Below are 16038 nucleotides of genomic sequence, written 5' to 3' on the forward strand. Positions count from 1 at the left end.
TCCATTAATATTATTGGCAAATTATCGTGCAGGCTAATCCTAGTCGTCCATTTCTTGTTTCCACCGTTTCTTTGCGACTCGTTCGTTTCGCTCGTTCTTTCCTCCACTCGCATGATTAATCAACCCGCTATCAGATGATAATAAACACTGTGACGTAGCCCTGTTGCGTGTGCACGGCGTTATACTATTTATCGCGAAGATAGAAGGCGCGCGAAGCCCGCGGGGGTGGGTGGCCGTAGATAACGATAATGTTCCCCGGGATTGTGGTAATTAATCCTAGGTTTATTCGAGCTGACTGAAAAGTCAGAGACCCGTGAGCACAGGGGGGACAGTCGCGCCCAGGAACACGAAAAGGAAAAAAGAAGGAAGAAAGAATGAAAAGAAAAGGATGGAAGAAAGGGAAAGGAGGAAAAGGTGACTAACTTTCAAGCCTTGTCGTATCGTTTAAAACGTCAGCCGTAACTATAATTTCCGGTTTCCGTTCTTTTCTTTCCCTTTCACCCTTCTCGCCGCTGGTTGTTCCGGTTTGAAGCGCGGAATATCTCGAAAGCGTTACTCGCCTGGATTATTAATTTCCCCGTGCCGCTATTCTGTCCTTTCTCTCTTCTCTTTTGCTTTCTTTCTTCTCCTTCCGCGTGCTTGTTTATCGGCCAACTTCGTGCCACCTTTGTTCCTGGTGTTAAAGGGGTAGGTGGTCGACGTTTACGAAGATGCATGCGTTTGCAAATAAAACGATTTCGAACGGGGCAAGTAGTTCCGCGAGTGTAAGTCCGCGATGGCGATAACGAGTTTTCAGAGCGTGGAAAATTGAATCACGTTTCGAGATATTTATTTGTTGTGTACGCGAACGTATGCAGTTTCATCAAAGTCACAAAATTATTTATTACGTCAATAAGTCACAGTATTTAGTGGGTCCAGCTTTAACGCCAATTATACGTTTCAGCCAACTATTCATAGTGTACACTAGATTTTTATTAACTGTATGTTCGCAATAAACAGCCTCTACTTTCTATATACATTTTTATATTGGCTTACCATGGTCACGACAATCGTGTCTTATTACCAGACAGCCAATATTCATGCAAATTATTTTCTTACAATTACTATTAAAGAAATGGGACCTAAGCAGAAATTTGCTTCATCCCTTAAGTGACACACAAAGTACTCTAGTTTGGATATTTCGTTAACTTTTTCATTTTATTTATCTTCGGTGCATTTCTGCGTCTTTCAATTTCCCTTACAAATGCACACAAAATCTGCAGTCTACTCGTTAGCAGTTTCGCAGTTTACCGGTGTCAATGAGGTTTCAAAAAATGTTCTATTATATAACGCACGTTATATATTCGTGCAAGATCTCCTATAGTAAGCGTTCGAATACTTTCGCGAGCCATTATGTTCCATAACCCAGAGACCAAGCGTTTCTTAAAATCTCAAAACTCTCGCAGCCTTTTGTATCGCTTCTTAATCTCGGACGCGACCGATAGCGTTCCAGAGTCGGCCTATCGTGACGAGACGTGACGTCAGTGTGGCAACGACGGAGCTGGAAACGGAAGACGAGGGTGGCGAACAAGGGGCGGATAAACAAGCACGGCGGAAGACGAGAGACGCGGGAGAGAAAGAGAGGCAGAGGAGCTAACGGAGAGCCGAAACGAGCCGACCATTACCGCTAGTTATGGCAACTCCGTGACTGGTCAATAGTTGTTCCTTCGCCTGGTTTACGCCAGCTACGCGGTCACATGTATTCTACAACCTTGCTGACAAAATATATTTTGTCGATCTCGGTGTTCGCCAACGACGTAACAGAGGACTGGTGAACATCGTGGTCAATTGTTTCTCGCTCACCATGCCATGATTTACCGGCGATGTCCACGGGCTCCGGGTATAAATGCACGAGTGTTGACAAATAGTATTTCCACCCGCTAGTCCCTTCCATGCTGCACTTGTTGTTTAAATATACGGAACGGAGGCAGCGAGCTTTCGTGGAGAGCGAATAGGTGGACGAAAACGGTGGCTTCCGTGTTTCGAATTGAAATTCGTGTCCGATACACGGTTTTTCTCTCGCGCGATCTGAAAGATAAACGGGAATTCTGGGTGAAAGAGGAGTGGGATGGGAAGATTAGAGCGGTCTGCCTGGTCTTCCAACTTCATGAAAATATCGTTCTTTGCATATCGAAGCTTTACGAGTTAGTTGGTTATGAAATTCCTTGTACAACCTGTAAGGTTGCTTTTCTTCCTTTAAGTAAGATTCCAACAAATCTTACTGCAAGGCTAGGTTCATTACGCGAAACGATCAATGGTGAGGTATTTCGAAGCCAAGATAACATCTCCGCGAAGCATTCACATAATCTGTACTCTGAGATGATAAGATTGCTCATTGCACAAACGTAATTTTATTTTTTATTCTTATACGTCCGAATATCTTTGCTTACTGTAACGAGTTTATTATTAGATTGCGGATTCTTATACATTTATAAGAAATATGGGAAGCGCGAAATTGCACAAGACAGGAATCTTGGATCGTATTATTTGGTTCTTTATCTAAATTGAAAACCAGCTTCTTTAAGCCAGATGTGAATTACTCTTGGATCGTTTGGTGCTGTATCTGAATTGAAAATATGATCCCCCAAGAAGGATTTTAGGAAGCTGAATGTGAAATACCCTGGAATTGCATCGTTTACTCATTTGTATTTCTCTTGGATTTTATTGTCTCTCTTTTCGTACTCCATCTGGTTTGGAAACGTGGTTTCTTGAAGGAGGGTTCTGTGGTACCGTGGTTATGAATTGCTTTTGAATCGCATCTCTTATTTATTTCTATTATTCTTGAATCCTGTCATTTATTCGCATGATATAAGCATAATATTTATTCTTCGACTAGGATAGAATAATGATTTCTTGAAGATGGATTTTTGAATGTTGATCGAGCGTTGCTCTCGAATCGCATCGTTTATTTATTTCTATTACTCTCTGATAGCATCGTTTATTTATTCCTGTATCGTGCGCATATTTCACCGGTGGAATTGGATGGCACAACTGGGAATTATTCAATGGAGCTCGAGCAGTAATGGACTTCCAGCGAAAGATCTTCTACCGCGATTTAGGAAATTTACAGTGTACAAAGAATGCTTTAGGATGAATCTCGACGAGTTTCGTGGTATTTAAAAACGTCCCAGAAAATATTTTACATCCGACAATTTACTAATTTAGAACAAGTTGAGAAAATCAAATCAGTCGTAGCCAAATAACCTTGAGAAAATTACTTACAGATTATCTCTTTTATGTTTATACCTTTGTAATTCTATATCTATACTATTTAGATTTTATTCCTTTTCCAAATGTAATATTACACTTTGTACATTAACCTAATATATATATAATATAAATAATATGTAATTAACCTAACCTTAACCTTTCTTAACCTAACCTTAATCCTTCGCAACCTAAATCGTTTCTCTTGAACGAAGGAAATATTTTTTCGGACGCCGCTATTTTACTCGAAATAAAGGATGAAAAATAAAAGAAAATGTCGAGGAAATTTCATCAAAGGTTAACGAGTGACCACGATAATCGTGTGCTTGGAGGAAATTACGTCGCCAGGATGGCGTGTATCCCCGGGGGACCGCTTCTCGAATGCTTCCGTTGCGCGTTAACGATATACGTGGGGTTTCCGTCTTCAGCGACGGGGGCAGCGTATAATTTCCTAGGGAGATTATAAATACGTGGCCGAGCCGCTGAAGGCATCCTCGTGACACGACTGGACAGCTGTTTCGCGAAACTTAGATCGCTATCTGTCATGTGAGAGCGCCATGAAAATTGGACCGTGGAAAACCGTGTACCGCTAGCGATTATATATGTACATATTAAATGCTTGTGTAAAATATGAAAAACCAGCCGGCCGCGCGATTTAACATTCAAATGGTCAGTATGGAATTGCCGAGGAACGAATTAGAACGTATAATCGAGTTGTTTGCAGATAATAGAATTTTGGATGTGACTTTTAGAAATGGACGTCGACTTTTAGAAATTGCAAGTTGTCGATATAAATGGTTTACCGATATAAGCACCAAACGTAATTGTAATCAATGTTTGCAATCGTAGAAAAAAAAAGAAATATGAAAATGTATATTTCAATTCCAAGCGTCTCTTCCAAGCTTCACGTGTATCATAAACTTCTGTGTGCTCGTTGAAAAATCTCCGATGTTACAAAATAAAATACATTAACAGATTTAACGTTCACGATCGAACAAATTATAACATCGAAGAAATCTTTAATACCCTAAAAAGATACGGACTTAAACGTCAATATTCATAGTGAACAGAATGCTATAGTTAAAGAAATCAGTAAGGAAATATCGGAAACAAAGAATTCTAATTTCAAGACTAAAAACTCATGTCAATCAACGAGAACTCCGACAATCTAAAAAATCCAAACGAGGATTTCTTGCATTACGAGTAAACGTCCCGTTACTTTCAATAAGAAGGCAAGAAGCAGCCTTTCACTGCAGGAAAGAATCACGGCCAACGTCGCGATTCATCAACCAGACGAGTGAACGATCTCGTAATCGTAATTGTTTGCTCCTAATCACAGTCGTTTGTCTTGGTGGCGTGGTCGCCATTAGATTCGGCGTGCTGCCTGACAAATTACACCGTCTTCCCTATGCATCTTCGGGCAACGACTGCACCGAGCGGAGAAATGAAGGATCGCGAGCTGTCTTCTTAGAATTAGCGACGGCTCCGTGCGCTCGACTATCGTGAAACCAACGTGAAACCAAAGGCAAGAAGGAAAGAGGAAGAGAGAGATGAAGATAGAGCTAGAGAGACAGCTCTGACAGGGAAGAAACGTGCAATTTTCGTTTCGCATCACTCGTGGTAAAAATCATCCCGTTCACTGACCGGATGTACCGGTTACAGAGAAGACCTGACAGGAAACGGCCAATTATTAGACGTCCACTCTCTTCTGGATGCATGACTCTTGCAACTATGTTGCAATCGGGGCCAGTCGACTGTAAGGTTGAAGCATTCTGAAAGAATCTACCTCGATCCAGCGAGGGTCAATGTTGCGGTAATTGGCATATTTTATTTGCAATTCTCTTTCGTTTAAATTATAGTTGTACTCGTGGTTTACGACATCGTGGAATTTCAAGGACGTGCTTAATGTTTTTAAGTCCGTGAATTCCATACTTATAGTTCTTGTTACGACACTTAACTCAATTTACTTTCTCTTTTATCCTCGATCTATTAAATTTCGAAATCACTTCGAATTTCTCAATTCCATTTGAAGATTTCCAAAGTGTCATCTAAATTACTGTACAAAAAAAAAAAAAAAAAAGAAAAAGAAAATAAAAGATATATATATGAGCATGGTTTAATGCAAAGTAGTGTAAGTCTGTTTGGTTTAACGCTACATCTCGAAAGCGTAACCTTCATTCTGTTTTGTGCAGAAGCGGTGTAAGATATATCTTCGTTAATTTCTCGGTGGGCAGCAGGATAAGTGAGGATCGCCCACTCGACCTCTTACAGAATTTTCACTTTACTTCTCGTTATCCGGTAATCAAATTTTTCGACTTGCATCACTTTTGCATTAAACGACTCGTATGTTTCAAGCTGCGCGTTACAGACGGACTGTTAAATAATTGATGCAATACCCCCTCCAAGCTCGAAAAATTCTCTAGTTTCACGAATCTCCGATCGAACAATTTTAAAAGTCCACCAATCCCCGCCATCATCTTTTTCCACCGACGTATTCGCCTAATCCGTCACACGATTCAGCCTCCGCCATGCTCAATCTCCGAAATCTCACAGACTAATACACTCAGCGTTCAACCAAAAATGGAGATCTTGAAGAAACACGCGCGATCGGCATCGGTGGTCGAAAGGGAAGCTACCCCCGTCAGGGTCCGGTGAAAAAGCCACTCAGGCATTCGGTGTTTGCGCGAACCTGAACGAGAGCTCGCTCGTCAGCTCGGCAACGAACGCTTTAAGCCCAAGTAATCCGGCTTAAAGCTCGAGTTAACGTGGCAGGGCCGTCGCAAAAGCCACGAGGGCCCCGCTGCTTAAAGAGATTTCCAGTCGTTAGTCGAGTTACGAGTACGGGGTACCGCTCTCTCGGAAACCAAGGAAAAAGGGGTAGGAGGGGAGGGGGCGCTCGTTCGATGGGGTGGGATGTCGGTAGATAGGGCGGGTGAAACACACCGAGGTTCAGAAAGAGGGTTCGGGAGAAGAGGTAGTAGTCGGTGGCGGCAGGAAGAAGAATATCGACCTCACGAGCTACCGTCCACCGTCGAAAACTCCTGTAATTAACGAACTTTTCGCCGGTTTTCCACTTCACGTCTTGCAGACCCGTCTCTCCCACTCCCGTGAGCCGCGACTGCCCCCTGAAAAGCGGGTTTTGTTTGGCAAACTGCAATTTTTCTAAACGATCAAAGTGCTCCTGCCCTCCATCCCTTCCACCCTCAGCTTCTCTTCTCTAGCTGCTGTACAACCATCGTGCCTCTTCTTCTCGTCTCTCCGCAGACGACTGGATTCCTCTCATTCTCTCTCTCCCTCTCTCTCTCTCTCTCTTTTTCAACGGTTTCAACGGACCGGCTGCCGGAAGTCTCCTCGTAAAAATTGCATCGCCATTGTTTGAGGAGAGGTCGAGGAGAAGAAGCGGATGAAAGAGGTAAGATCGTTTCCTTGGGACGAGCACGAGCCACAAGGGCTGGTCGGTAAGGTCGGCTAAGGGGGGATAGAACGTCATTAGCGGCCGCGCACCGTTTCGCCGCGAAACTTCGAAGCAATGAACCAAGCCGCGGCTTAATGAATCGAGCGTAATTGCGCCGAGAGAGCTTGACATTTCGTCGCGAGCTACCGAGCCCTCTTTCCGTTCCGCCTAATAACTCCCCGGCCCGAACTTCCGCCCGGCCTCCCGTCGCGATCGTCGCAACTCCCCCTGTCGCAAATTGCACCCCTCCACCCACTGTCTTACCCCGTTATTCTTCCTTTATAGGGGAGAGGGAAGATCTATCCTGAGCATCGATCGACGAACGATATCGACCCACTGTTGCGGACCTACCGATTGATTAGGGGGTTGCCAAGTCAGGTGGTTATTTGTGGTGAAATTATTGGGCTACTTCATTTTTATCGTGGCATTGATACGTATTACGCGCGGGTCACGGGCTCCGATTATTTTTAAGGCTATTTCTGCTACGGTGGATTCTTTCTCTTCTCTCTTTTATGGCTATCTTTTTTTCTGTTTTATTACATTTTATAACTAGGCTGGAATTTTGTTAACAGGAATGTAACAGCGAGCTGTACTCTGCATGTTTCATTCGTTGGTACGTGTTTTTGATAGTCTGTATGCATGGCTTATTTCTATTATCATATATTTTTATCAACTTGTTTTATTTTCTTATATTATTACACGCGTTACTAAACATTGCACTTATAATTCGGCGGAATCTTTACTTAAACTTAAATTATGGCGATAGTTTTATCGAAACAGGATTCTATATTCATGTTGGTTATTTTTTATTCCATCGATTTTCTTTTTATTATTTAGTCTTTATCCTATAGTCGTGTTACTCCTTTACGCTTTATATTTATCTCCGTTTTATTTTTATTATTTGCTCTACATTCTTTATCATGTTATGCTTCAATCTATATTATACTCTTACTTTTTCTGTATTCTTTATCCTTTTCTCAAACAACTTTAGATCTCATCTTCTAAAAAAGCTGTATAAGGCATTCTTCGAAATTACCATAGATTACAATCATCTCTCAAGATAGAAGATCCTTACAAGAGTTTACAAAATACGTTTCTTCAGGATACTTTAGAATGTACTCTCCCTTTATACAGTATATCAATTCTTCTCATTATTCCAGCTATAAAATCATTAATGCAAGACCGTAAAAAAAGTGCATACTACGCTAGATATGCCGTATTTTATGTTAAGAGTCTGTTTTATTGTCGCGAGAGTATAATGCTTTGCATTCCTGGTGCGTTCCCCAAACGTAAATTGGCTAGATAGACCGACAGCCTTAATTTTCAATAACCTTATCGCAACATTACCGTAACAACAAGTTTTACATGCAAATTGGGGGAAAAAAGAATGAGAAAAATAAATACATACGTAAAGAAAAGTGTTGGGGCATATTTCGCCTCGCACTGATTACGCTCCGACAAAAAAAAAATTCAGCGTGTACAATATAAGAAGAGAGTTTCCTCGTTAAATAATTTTCTCCGGCAATTGTATGTATCTTAGAAAGGAATTATGATCGCGTTATCGTGGAACACACGGGATTTTTCTTGTGACTGGCGTGAGAAGATAAAACGAAAGAGGAAATTTTTGTTGCTTGTAACGAGGGAACTTTGCCAATTAATCTCCCATCCATTAAATTTAATCGAAAATGAAATTTCCGGTGTACGTATAATTAACATAATCTTACAAAGCGAGTAACAATTGTAATATTTTTGCTTAGCGTGTTTCATGAGCCGTTTTATTATCATGCACGAGTCGCAAAGCGGAATACAACTTGGTTCTGTTTTGCATTATAAACGTCCACGACCAGAACGCGGCTCGACGACAAGTCAACAACAGACCGTCGACGAAGGATAAGCCTTTTAATAATCCTTTGCAAATCCAATTAAACGACGTTACGCGTCGTCGAGTCGCGATGGAAGACAGCGTCCAGACGCTATTGCCTTCCGACTCGCCTAGCGAAAAACAACGCGCTTATGAATTTATCAATGACTCCTCCCGCTTTTTCATCCTTTAACAATTTGTTTTCAGCGGTAATTACTAGACAGTTTTAATAAAAATTCTTGCAAGCGTGTTACGACAGGATGATTTCAGAACGATACGAACGATGTATTCTAATTTAGATATTTGCCTATAGACGTCCTCCAATTACAACTTTGTCCACTCTGTTCCATCAATTCCTCTGTCAGTAACACGAAACGTATTCACGAACTCCCACTAGACCTTACATCGTGCCAACGAAACATATTTTCCAGCCTAGCACGATCAGCGCGAGTCAAACAGCTGCCGATCCCGCTCTCCGTCGTCAGAGTCTCATCAAAATCGCCTCCCGGTGGTTCGTCGCTGTTATTCACCCGTCGTCGACCAGAAGAGCAAGACCAGGCTAGGCGTGTGTACCAGAGACCCGGCGCACTCGCTCTCCAAAAGAAGCCAATTAAACAAAAATCGAGCCACGGAAAGACACAGAGTCGACGTTAAAAAGAAAAAAAGAAAGAGAGAAAGAGGAGGAGAAAAAAGAAGGGAGAAGCGGGAAGAAAGAAAGAAGAGGGTGGGTAAAAAAAAAGAGAGGAATCAAATATTTCGTTTGCCTCGACGACTATCCCCCCGGAGGCTGTTCTCCTTTGGCGAGGGTCAGAAAGGGTCCGTGTGCTCGTCGGCCATGTTGAAAGTGACTATCTTACGAGGGCGTTAGCGCATGTTTGACTTGTCAAAGAGCTTCACCCCCTCCCTTGTCTCTCCGCCGCCGCTTCGGCCTGCCTTTGCGTCTCTTTAGGGGTTCTTCTTCCCGCCTCTGTCTCGTACTGTCCGACATCGACCATAGTAATTCCCTTCGCTCTACCCTCTTCCGTCGCCTCTTCTTCCGTATCTACCACGCTACCAACCACCCTCCACCCCTTCCGACGTATCCCTCTCACTATTCACATCTCTTCGTTACTCTCCGTTGTTCTCTCTTTTCCTTCCGCGACCAACGTCAGTCGTCGGTAACACGTAGCGCCGAAATGTCGATTCCCGCTTTGCTATTCATACGACCACCCCCGCTGTTCACCACCCCGTTGTTCAATCCCATGCAGTCGCTAGACTCTCTCGTTTCGGCTGGTTCGTCCATCACTTATCGTCAAGACACAAGCTCGAACGTGTCGAGCTGTCGGTTGCACCGAGAACTTGGTATTGTCGAGAGGTGTTGTCCATGCCCAATGGCCGAGCTGCTCTCCCTTATCGCGACCCCGAAGAGGACCGACGTAGATGCTATCTCTCAAGGGGAAAATTCGACGATCGGGAAAACGCTGCTCTGTTCGAGCGGAGGGAGCCTTTTGGCGAGTCTTGCGCAGGAGGGGGAGGTTGTTTGATTTAATAAAGATATTCCTGCATCCTTTTTTTGTTCCATTTCGTTTCGGATTTCAGTTGAACGTGTATCTTGCTTCTTTCCTTCTCTGTTTCTTTTTTTAATCGATCGTGTCATCGAGGATCCGCTCAAATCATCGCTATATAATTCATAGTCTATGGGAAGGATTGGCTTGTTTCAGAAATTGAGGGAATTGTATCGTTTGATTTAAAATTTCCAAGTAGTCCTTTATAGACAAAGAATAAGCATCTAGAAATTAAAAAATCTACTTTCATATCCTGTGATTCTATAAAGTTTGGAGAAATTTGTCTATTGTCTAAATACGTCTTTGGTATCAAAAAACAATAAGTTTAGTTACATTTTTGAATAACGTTGTATCTACGTGATGTTAAAACGAACGCTCTTTTACGAACATTCGACATTCTACTAAAACTACCGAAACGCGTAGATTTCCTTCGAACGACGAGGAAAATTTCATACCCAGGAGTCACCTAGGAATCAAGATGTTCAGACTCGAAACCAATTTGGTATCAGATACGATACGATCTGAATCACGATGCACCCCAGTAGTTGAACAACAGGGGGTCGAATCGAGGAAATTCCAATTTAACGAGCTTCGAACGACAAGAGCGTCGAAGATTAAAGGGTGTGGTGGCTCGCGGTCGGTCGCGGAAAATAAAAACGGTCGCCTCGTGGGCCATGTATCACCTTTTATTAAACGATAAATCGACGCAACGAAACTGTCCCCTTCTCGCTCTGTGCGCAACCCCTTTCGAAGCTATCCACGGTGGTGGCCGCGTGGAGAAACGGAGACAAGCTTTCTGTATCTACGAGAGGGATATATATCGCGTTCTCGATGTATCTTGTCACGACGAGTAAAGGAAAAGAAAGACGCGCGCGGTTCGGTTTCTCGACGCGTGTCGAGCGAACGAAGAGGAAATCAAGAGGAGAGGGCAGATGCTATGGCTGGCAGAATATAAATGGGCGACGGAACTGCGTCGTTATCCCCGTAATTTGTCGATCGTCTTGGTCGCGAGCATCGTGTGATCGCGATCGATCATCTTCTCTTCTCTTCTCTCTACTCTTGTACTTTTTTCCCCTCCTTCCGAGGGCTGGTATTTTTAGAGTTCCATGAATGGAGCAATCGAAACTGCGTGTGGGAGAATTCACCAAGCCTTAAGCATTACGTAAGGGAAGGATATTTAAAGAGTTTTATTATACTTGAGTATTTTTATAAGTATCGATAGCAACAAGAGACGATGCAGAATTATGAGATGTATTAGGTGGAGTGATAAGTTCGTTTACCTTTTGGTACGATGCCGAGCACGATACGAGTGAAATTTTATTCGTCGTTCGTTCGTTTCTTCGTTTATCAAAAGACCAGAGTCGCAGAGATGATGACGTTTATTCGATTTTTTGATATTAGAGGAAAGAAATGTTTTATTTTCTCCTCGAATGTGATTAATTCTAATGGAGAATGTAGTAGGAGAAAGATGTTCATAAAATTCGACACGTTCCCTTGGTTCCTTATCAGAAAATTTTCTCTTACGCTACCGTAGCTGATCTACTCTTGTTCGTAATACTTCTGAGATTTCCGGGATGTTTGAAGAACGAGTCACGCTTCCACCGAATTTTAATTCACCAACTAACAATATCAATATACAAACAAATTATAAATTGCTGGTTATTGGCTTCCCTTTCGCGAGTTCGTAATTTTTCGTCAAACAGGATGACGAGGAAACTCGTAATTTGTAAAACTAGCTCATAGAATTACATTTGTTTCATTGACAAAACTTGTTACTGTTACCGATATTAGTTCAATCGTGTTAACACAGGTGCCGATAATTTCTTTCAAAAAGACCAAAAAAAAAAAAAAAAAAAAAAGGGAAGAAAAAGGAGATTGTTTTTAAGGAGTCAACGACCGAACCGTTTCCTCAAGCGACGGAAACGAGGTCTATCGGTTGTCAATGAACCCAATTCGTATCGATGACTAGCGTCGAGTCACGCGCGAGCACTCCTCAGCGCCGCGTTTTTGATTAATATCCGACGCCCGTAATTACGAAAATGGCGGTTGTGTCCTCTCCTCGCCGTCTTTTCCTCGTCTCTCGTTCCCTCGCGGAGCGAGTCAAGCGACGCCCGTACTCGGTGATTAAAACCTCCGGCACGCGGGATCACGCACCCAGGTGCGTGCCCGGGAATACACGCTCGAATTCCCTATCTCTGGCATAGCTTTATCGTTAATTACCCTGGATTAATTACATCGATCAGGCAGCCACGACAAATACACCCGGCAGTACGATGCGGATTAATTTTGCCGCGCCAGCGGCGCGTCTTTAATTTTTAAACTAGCCCCATAGACGAGAGATAGGGGGAGAAAGAAGGGGTTGTCGCTTTGAATACGAAAGTTTTTGTTTTCAGGGATGAGACGGTCTTTTATTTGTTCCTTTATTTATTTACATTCTAAAGTATATAACGGTCGATAAAATAGGAAAAGAGACCAGCGTGAAAGCGGAGAAAGAAAACTACGTCTGAAGGTGTTGGAGAAAAAAGAGATCGATCTCGTCGCAGTACAAATTTGTGTTCGTAATGACGTACGACTATTAATATAATTACGTTGGTCGTAGCGGATTTTACCACAAAAGGGAACGGTGTCGAATAGAAGTCCGATAAATGGAAAAATCGAAATGCCTTAAAATGGACGATTTATTAAGCCGTTCGGTATCTTGAAACGTGAAAAGAACAGGTGAAGCAGCGGACGATCACGATCGAGCGTCTTAAAATTTAAAAGGTTCGAGATTCGCGATCGTCGAAGGACATCGGACAATCGAGAAAGCGTGCAGCTAAACGTAGGAATCTGTGTTCTATATGTTTCCAGATTATTTATGAGATAATGATGGTAATATGCCCAGATGACAGAGCAGTAGCCTAAATGGGTTCTAGCCAGAGCACGATATAACAGCCTAAGAGTATAGACATTCTTAAACTACTTTGACGATCTATAGATAAAACCAAGAGTCTTTAGTGCGGTGCTAGTAACGTTCGTTATGTGAGATGTGGAAGAAAGATTGGACGAAAAAATTACACGGAGGTCACGAATGTTTATTACAGAAGAAAGAATGGAGACATGGATGGAGTAGTTACAAACTACAAAATGTAGCGGTACTCGCACGAGAGAATCGAATAATCGAGCATTCCTTGAATATCCAGCTGCAGTCTGTTGTTAATGTACCAAGATTCAAGACTCAACGTTTAGAATGTCACGTTCGATCGATTTGTGGCTACGATAGTAGGACTATCGATAAAACGATATAGCTTCGAATCGTCTACAAATAGGAAAAACGAGCGGTAAGAAAAATGGTTTGTACGATAAAATCGTCGATTGGCTACGGAGGAGATTTTTCATGTACAATCGTCAATAGAAGATCGACAAAGTGTATATATCGTGGACATAACGCAGCTGAGAGCGTATTTTCCAACTTGGCTGTTGGGCATCGGATCAGCAAAGGCGTTGGATGACCGATGTCGCGCTGCCACGTGGATCGCCGGAGTACACGTGGAAATGCCAACGAAGAAAACTGTAGGAACTTAGTCAGTCAGTCAGTTTGTACGCTGTCTAGATTCGCCAAGAATAAGGTCGGTAACAATCCTGTCTGTCTGTCTGTCTTTTCCCTGCATCTTTCTACAAAAGAAAAAATCATTGTGTGGTGGACAAGTTAACTAATTGGTTATTATGTAACTATAATCAAACAGTATTGATGTTCGCAGAATTAGGATTAAAATACTTTATATTTTTTCTTTTACAATAGATTCCTCGTGTCTTACTTTTTCATAGTCGCCGATAGTTTATATATTTAATTAAATTTAAGTAAATTAGAATATTACATTGCTCGTTAACTCCGAAGGCACGTGACCTTATAAAGCGTTAGCTAACCCCAAACCTCGCTGTCACACCCCATCCATAATACTTCTATAGGACCATCATCGTATCCTGTGAACCTCCTCCACCCTCGTCCCTAAAAAATTATCAAACCTCGCCGAAACAAAGACAGTAGGATCCTCGAATTACGACCAAGTAACGTCCAAGCGTCTCCATTAATTACACTGCACCCCGTTCGTACGACGGAACAAAGAGATTCACGATGCCTACGTAAGTAATGGGTCGACGATGGTTCAAAGGTATACACGGCCCTGTGTTTTCAGAAAAATTCGCTTCCAGTCGCGTGTCAAGATTTCAAGAAGAATTGAAGGCGCGTGCGAGAGCGAGGGAGTCGCAGGATGCTCCCGCCTTTGTGACGACTCAAAGTTTTCTCGTCTTTCCCGGCTCTCTTTCACCCTCCTTCGATCCCCTAAACCCGAGGATCTCACGCCCCTTCGCTCCTCCGAAAGCTTCGTTCCACTCGTTTTTTAACCTTTTCATCTGCTTCCGCCAGAGTGCATCCAGCTATTGCAATCCGAATAAATGACCGAGCCAGCGCCACTCTTTGTTACTAGCGGGCGAAAGTTCGCCGCAAAGGTTACGAGATTTACGCTCAGCGCGACGATTCACTCGCGCGTTCCCCGCTCCCAGTCACGAGACATAAAAGAGTTCCTGGATCGGCGACTCCGGTGTTCGATTGCTCTATTGCATGGAACTGATTTGTTGCGGATATTTGCTATTCAGCGCTAGCTTTTTTACTCCTCTATGTTTTCGTTGTACCATTTTTTTTTCTTTTTTGTTGCATCTGTCTCTCTGATTTATCAAGGATTTCTCTTCAGAGGCGGAGGAACTGCCGGAGACGAAGAATTCGGATTTTACCGGGCTTTATATTTTTTGGTTCAGATATTAATTGCACTCGTACATCTACCCGCGTGCAGGATGATAACAATTTGAATGTGGAATGTTAATTAAAAATCGGGAAAGTTTGAGAGAAACTTTTGTAATAAAACGCGCGCCCGCGAAGTTCTGCAGTGTAGAAATAGATTTTATGTAAAAAAGTTGTTTGTTAATATAGAGTACACGATAATGACGGGTATATCGGGGATGAATCTTGCTAATGGTATTAATAATTTGGCAATTAATTTTGATTAATTAGCCGGCCCTCGGTGACAACTTTTGTATCGTAAAATTGATATAAAACGAGGCATAAGATTATTCGAAGAACTCCATCGCTTGGATATAAATGTCCGTCAATGAAAAAGATGTCAGTGAGAAATAAATTACTCGTTCATATTATCGATTATACTGATCAAGATCGATTTTGCGTAATTTCAGACTCTTCATCTTCATGGAATATGCAAAATCAGTCTTAATCTCGCCAATCCAACATCCTCGAAAATATTGCGCACGATTTTTGTATTCCCAGAAATTCATACGAAAACTCCTGAATAGTCTCGTCCAACAATCGCAACACGAAGGATCTACCACGCGATAGTAATCTATTGATCTAACACAAATATCTACGTACTAGTAATTTATCACAACGTGCTGCGATGATTTACAAATTCAACGCAATCAATTAGGGAACCTCGTTCTCCTTAAACTAAAAATGAAACGAAATGCGCGCAGTTTGCGCGAAAGAAGCGTAGTTTTTGCCTATCCAAGTTAGAAGGCCGTCTAGGATCGATCGATCGCCGGCAAGTTGGTCACCGCTCGATGAACAAAACCTAATGGCTCCGTTGTTGACGTAGGTAACGACGTTTAATGGATCGTGCCGAGCTTTGCAATGAAAACAACTGTTCGATAAAAGAGACGGGGGATGGGAAGAGGGATGCAGGAAGAAAGAGGGAGAAAGAGGGAGCACTGGAAAGTAGGGACCGAGTATAAAGCGTGGTAAATGGAATCGCTATTACTACTACGTAACAACGCGTCCAGCCCTCGGTGAATACCTCTCTCTGATTCCATGCGCTACTTAACGACGTCTTTAAATAATATTCCACGACGTAACCTCGTTCTCGCTTAAATACCTTCTTAAAATTTAT

General features: G+C 42.4%; 1 protein-coding gene across 11 annotated transcripts in view; it reads right to left on the bottom strand.

Moving 5' to 3' along the window:
- Positions 1-16038, bottom strand: part of LOC117230712 (max dimerization protein 1-like) — a 229270-nt gene that overhangs the window by 47598 nt on the left and 165634 nt on the right. For 8 of the 11 annotated variants that reach the window (XM_033488420.1, XM_033488422.1, XM_033488421.1 and 5 more), the window contains exon 7: positions 1843-2067. The exons of the other annotated variants lie outside the window; for them this stretch is intronic. In XM_033488420.1, coding sequence (XP_033344311.1) covers positions 1843-2067 — 225 coding nt within the window. The remainder of the gene's footprint in view (positions 1-1842; positions 2068-16038) is intronic. 11 annotated transcript variants of the gene reach the window in all.

The sequence above is a fragment of the Bombus vosnesenskii genome, unplaced genomic scaffold, assembly GCF_011952255.1.
Source record: "Bombus vosnesenskii isolate JDL3184/JDL3185 unplaced genomic scaffold, Bvos_JDL3184-5_v1.1 scf7180000013267, whole genome shotgun sequence".
Classification (NCBI taxonomy): Eukaryota; Metazoa; Arthropoda; class Insecta; order Hymenoptera; family Apidae; genus Bombus; species Bombus vosnesenskii.